This window comes from Limulus polyphemus, unplaced genomic scaffold, assembly GCF_000517525.1.
Source record: "Limulus polyphemus unplaced genomic scaffold, Limulus_polyphemus-2.1.2 Scaffold9961, whole genome shotgun sequence".
Classification (NCBI taxonomy): Eukaryota; Metazoa; Arthropoda; class Merostomata; order Xiphosura; family Limulidae; genus Limulus; species Limulus polyphemus.
This window is the reverse complement of record NW_013675571.1, coordinates 4,168-10,573: the sequence shown is the minus strand read 5'-3', so window position 1 is coordinate 10,573 and position 6,406 is coordinate 4,168. Positions and strand designations below refer to the sequence as shown.

The 6,406-nt window shown below is 33.4% G+C and overlaps 1 protein-coding gene across 4 annotated transcripts in view; it reads left to right on the top strand.

The window, feature by feature from the left end:
- LOC111083530 (protein bicaudal D-like) overlaps positions 1-6,406 on the top strand; it is a 14,684-nt gene that overhangs the window by 4,804 nt on the left and 3,474 nt on the right. For all 4 annotated transcript variants that reach the window (XM_022380108.1, XM_022380110.1, XM_022380109.1 and 1 more), the window contains 2 exons: positions 3,090-3,230; positions 6,065-6,289. In XM_022380108.1, the coding sequence (XP_022235816.1) occupies positions 3,090-3,230; positions 6,065-6,289 (366 nt within the window). The remainder of the gene's footprint in view (positions 1-3,089; positions 3,231-6,064; positions 6,290-6,406) is intronic.

The window sequence follows — 6,406 nt, the reverse complement described above, 5'->3', positions numbered from 1 at the left end:
GGGAAAAATAACAATTGTTATTAATGTTTAAACAATGTAAGCACGTGAAAATGACAATTATTATTAATGTTTAAACAATGTAAGCACGTGAATTCCTTCAAACATCGGAATAAGGATGTGCCACAAAAATAAATCATGTTAATGTTTTTCCTGGTATCATATTTCATGTGTAAAACATATTATTAACAAAAATTACATAAAAAAAATGATTGTGCGTGTGTGTGTAATAAGTGCAGTGATGATTATATTATTATTAACCCATTGACTGCAACTGGAACGTATATTTCCCAGCCGAAGTAAAAGGGTTAATTAGTTTTAATTTCTGTTACACATTTTTATGAACTTAGTACTCTTATCTTTTGTTTTCTCTTTCCTTATTCACAAAATTTCATTGTCTTTATTTTAGATCAGAAAAACCAAGATCATCAAATGTTTCAGTCAACAGCTATGAGGATATATTACATCGCCAATTAGTTGAATCAAGTATGGATGTGTTTAGTTCTCAAATTACAGGACCTTAATGTATTTGATAAGGCTATTCCTATTCCATTTTTTGGTGTACCTATTTCACTTAAATATTTCCATATTTTTAATGGTTACCTTCACATTTTTGTTTATTATTTCCCTATTTGATGCTCCTTCTTAAACAAATCAAATTGTATCAACTAGTTTGTTAAAATTCTAATCAGACCTGTCGACCTTCACAGATAGTTGCTGAAGATTTTGTTGGAATTTAATGTAATTACTGCTGAAGTAAAAATCATCCAGCATGAAAAATCACTACTCTGTATGAGTTCTGAGCAGTACAGATATGTAACATTCTCACTGTTTTTATTTGGACATTATTTCAAACCTCACCACACTGTTACAGTCCATGTCACCATGTATTGTCTTATTCTGTCTGAAGACCATCATTTTTGACAATAGCTTTGTAGTGTATTTTCCATTGCAAAAGGCTCTATAGTAGAGATTTCATGTCCAAAGCACAGCAACTCTTCCCTGTAGGCTTTCCATTTTCCATCTAGTTACAAAGGCGATACTTTTCCAATTTATGTTTCAACCGTCCAATTGTACAGAAATCCAAAGTTGTTGTCTGGTGATTTGACCAGATTGTATTTGAATGTAATGGCCTGTTTCATTCACAAGCCACTTAAGATGAATGTAATGGCCTGCTTCATTCACAAGCCACTTAAGATGAATATAATGGCCTGACTACCTGTTTCATTCACAAGCTGCTTAAGATGAATGTAATAGGCTTAAGTGGCTTGTGAATGAAAATGAATGTAATGGCCTGACTACCTGCTTAAGTGGCTTGTGAATGAAATGAATGTATTGGCCTGACTCCCTGTTTCATTCACAAGCCACTTAAGATGAATGTATTGGCCTGTTTCATTCACAAGATTACTAAATGATCTAAATCCTTTTGTAAACCAGCAGCATCCTCTTCACAGCTAGCAACATCCAAGACCTTAATATCATCTGCAAATGTAAGTAATTTATTGACCATTCCTTCATCTATGTCATTGATATAAGTCAAAGAGAGCAAAGGTCCTAAGACTGAGCCCTGAGGTACCCCACTTGTGACATTAATCCAGTTTGACTGAACTCCAATTGTAACAAACCTCTGCTTTCTTCCATCCAGTCACTCTTCTATCTAATTTGCTAACTTATCCCCCACACCAGTAGAGATAACTTCCAATCCTCTGGTACCTGCCCACTATTCAAGGACTGACAAAAAATAGTAGTAAGTGGCTCACATATCTAATCTTTAACCTCCTTCAAAACCCTTGGGGAAATATTATCTGGTCCAGAAGCCATATCATTATTTAAACTTCCCATTTGTTTCTTAACCAGCTCAGAATTAATACAGTCATCTTGTTTCCATCTGTAAACTGTTCAAGATGTGGAATACATTACATTCATCTTAAGCAGCTTGTGAATGAAACAGGCCATTACATTCATCTTAAGCAGAACCCACATGCATTATCTTGCATTTATTATAATTAAAACCCATCTGCCATTTATTTGCCCAACATCATAATTTGAATTATAAGTATAATTTAGATGAGAATAACCTTAATAGTGTTATGAAGGAAAGGGATCTTGGTGTAATAGTTGATCAGTCTCTAAAGCCATCCAAGCAGTGTACTGTTGCTAGTGGTAGGAAATTGATAGTGTTGAGGCATCATCTTTTTTCATACTTAATGGTGAAAATGGTAGGACTAGGGGACACAAATATAAATTTTGGCAAGGTGGGATTCATCTTCAGCTAAAATAGTTTCATTTTTCTAACAGGGTGGTTGGTCTTTGGAATAGGTTGCCTTCAGATGTTGTAGAGGCAGTAAATTTAAGAGAGTTTAAGAAAAAGCTTGATAAGTATATGAATGATAAGGGCTGGGTTTAAAATTTTTAATTATATTTTTTAACTTAATTTAATTTTAAGGATGGAACAGCCGAGATGGACCAATAGTTCCCATGTTGTCCCAAAACATTATATTATGTTATATCCATTGGTTTCATCAGAGATTTTTCGTCTGAAAGTTTTGTCAAGGACATTTCCATCTAGCACTTCTCAAAGGCTATTCTGTCAACCAGTTGCATCAAGAACATTTTTTGTTTACTAGTTTTGTCAAGAATGTTTCCATTCTCCAAGTTTGTCATGGAACCTTCTACCAAGGAACTTGGTTAAGTTAAAGGCCCATGGAAAGATCCTTTTCCAAGGCTCATTTTAGGGCTTGAAATTTTCTTTAATTCTGGAGAATGGATCCCCACCCTTCATGGGCAAAAAACCCTGGTGCAATTGCATCCTTAGCACCTGCTTTAACACTGCTCCTACATTACATTCTCCAGTTTTATTTAAAATATTTTAAGCTTTGTAAATACAATTTCCACTTACTAGTTTTGTCAAAGACCATTGTGCTCTAGTTTTCTAAAGATATTTCTGTTTACTAGTTTTGTCAAAGAGTTTTCCACAAGAACATTTCCATCCACCACTCTTATAATTTCTTATAACAGGTGTTTTTGTTTTTTCCCAAAGTGTCCCAGTGACTTGTATGCTTTTTTTTATATACGTTACTCTTTTTTTGTAGACATTTTACAAGTTCCAGTCAAGTCAAAAAGCATCAGTTACATCAGAGATTGAAGAGGAAGAAAACCTACTAAAAGAAACGGCCCATAAAGAAGCTTCTTTTACATCAACTCTTCTTGAGTTAGAACGAGAAATAAAACAGGTATCCCATGCATCAATGTACAGTTGCTTTGTTCTGATTGCGTGTTTTAACTGTATTAATAATGTTGACTAAAGAGGGAAGTAGAATTTCAATCAGAGTTTTAATTGTAGTACAATCTTATAAGTTATAGTTTTTACCTAAGTTTGTGAAAACTACAATAAACTTAATTTTTGTACTTACATGAACCTACAAAGGGTTGAGTATGTTATATTAAAGATTCTAGAGCCTCACCATATCATTACAGTCCATGTTGCCTTAACCAGTCATGCTCTGTCTGATGATCATGCATCTTGACAATAGCCCTGCACTGTAGTTTCAATAATAATTTGGTCATGTTCAAAGCACATTATTCTTCTCGGCTTGCTTTCCATGTATGAGAATGACAGCTTCACAGCACTCATTTGAACAGTCAAATTGCACAGAAATCCTGAGGCACTGCATTCAGAAACGTTTGTTGTATCTTTAACCCTCTTACTACGGACAGATCAAAGGGGGCATATCAAGATGTTTTAAAGAGTTATTTTTGAAATTTAAACAACTATGTCATAATTTCATGTCAATAAAATTGGTGTCACAACATAGTTTATAATTCAAGTTTTAAAATATGTTTTGACTTCTTAATTCAAAAGAAAATATTAAAATAATGCTAAATACGTATGATTTTTTGTGTGTCACATGGTACGGCTTCTTTTTTTTATTGGTAAATTTATATTTTATAAGGCCTAACATACAACATATATATAGTTGTTAGTGAATTAGAAACTCAAACTTCAGACATTTACAAGATAGGATATAAAATAAGAACCTCCCATATTTTTTAATTTGATATTATAATTTGCTAACCCACCAGAGTAACCCTACCCATTACTCCATTATTTTGAAACCTCTTGTATATTCATGCCTACTTCACTGAAGTACATGTTTGTAACAATAGAAAGAACACATTCCAATAAATCTGTATGTAAAGTATGAGAAATCGTTGGTTTTCTATATATTTTTTATTCATTGTTCAATATTTTAAGAAAAATAACTAAAACATTAGCATTTATGAGTAAATAGTTCATAAGCACCTATGCACTTTGTACACCTATACCACTAAATTCCAACCCCATCTGGTAGGATAACTAACATCCAAGTACCTACTAAGTTTATTGGATTGGCACATACTTTGTACAGAGCCAAGTCATATACGTTTTCTTGCACTTTTATTACCTTCAACAATTCTCGTTGAAACAAGTGTACTTGATAAATCCACTCCAACTGTGTTCTCGGAGTCAGGATTATGAAAAACTCTGTGGGAAAGTTCTGGAAATTGCACTGCTACAATGCTGTATTACATTATCACGTTAACACTAATAGCAGAAACAGTGATTCACTGCTTTATGTTCGCCAGGTTTCTACTTCCGTTTCTAACAGTAAAATATACATAGGAAATAAATGTGAAAAGGTTAGTAGAAGCTCTCAAGAGAAGTACTTTGGAATTTTATAGTCCATACTAGACATAGAGAATGCTCACTTAATTTTGTAGTTCTTATCCTTTAAACTTGTATGGTTGTTACAAGGTCAGCCAAATTAATCAATAACGTATAGAGTTAGGTTAGAGCAAATATCAGACAAACTATAGAGTCTTTCTGCAAAAACCTTTTGTTATTTATTTATTGAGGAGGTTTTAGAGATTATGTGAATGAAATGTGAAAATTTTCAGATGAAGAAAGCTATTTTTAACCTTAACATGAAAATCATTTTGCACTTGGAATAGTCAACACTTTGACTTTTTATATTCATGGACAAATGTTTAGGTAAAATACCTAATTAAAAATTTATATTTGATCTACAAAAGACTTCTGTCATTTACTTAAAGCTTGAAATTTTTCCTGAAGATGAAGATATACAAAACATGTTAAAAGCTACAGTATTGAAACTCCGATGGTCACTTTGGGGTCATGAGGTCAGTGAAGCTATAGTATTGAAACTCTGGTCAGTTGGGGTTATGAGGTCAGTGAAGCTATAGTATTGAAACTAATGGTCACTTTGGGGTTATAAGGTCAATGAAACTATAGTATTGAAACTCTGGTCAGTTGGGGTTATGAGGTCAGTGAAGCTATAGTATTGAAACTGGTCAGTTGGAGTTATGAGGTCAGTGAAGCTATAGTATTGAAATTCCAATGGTCAGTTTGGAATCATGAGGTCAATGAAACTATAGTATTGAAACTCTAATGGTCACTTTGAAGTTATAAGGTGAATGAAACTATAGTATTGAAACTCCAATGGTCAGTTTGGAATCATGAGGTCAGTGTAATCCACTGAGTCTGTAGTAAAATATTTAATTGGAACAGCTTGAATGCCAATTTTACTATTTAGCTGCTGTTAGGTTTAAAATGAGGTATATAACTGGAAGCATTATATGGCAGATGTCTGGTGCATTGTCCACTCTATTGGGGTCTCAAGTGGATAACAAGTCCCAGCCACTACCAATACAGGAATTCCCTGAAAGAGGAAGCAGATTATCAGCTGTAATGTAAGATAAAAGTAGTTAACAGTTAGTATCTAGTTATGTTGACAAAAAGTTAGTTATTAGTTGGTAATTAGATTTGTTGATCATATAGGTTAACCCTGACAGTAACTGATGTCCCATTGCCACAACTATAGACTAACCCTAACAGTAACTGATGTCCGATTGCTACAGTTTTACCGTACATATTATGCTTCTTTGTTTCGAGTTCCATATAAAACTTTGGGTTTCATGTGTTCTATGAGGATTAACTTAAATTATTCCAATAATTACACAGGTAATATACAAGTGAGTTCATTCCTTGCTGTATTTTTTGTTATAGGTAAAGCAGGAGCTTGCCCGTGTAAAAGCAGAAAGTGATCATATCCACCAGGAAAATCAAACTCTATCGAAACAAATTGATGCTAGTGAATGGGAAAAGAAAAACTTAAAGTCAGAGTTGAAAGAAGTTGAATTTAGAGAAAGACGACTTTTAAATGATAACAATGAACTTGAAGAGGAAAATATCTCCTTACAGAAACAAGTCTCGACACTTCGTTCATCACAGGTGAAATAAGCTATTTATTATAATTGTGAAGGGTTTATTTGTATTACGTAAGTTCCTTATATCTTGGGTTGAGACTATATTCCAGTGGCATGCAGACCAGACTTTTTTTTTTTTTTT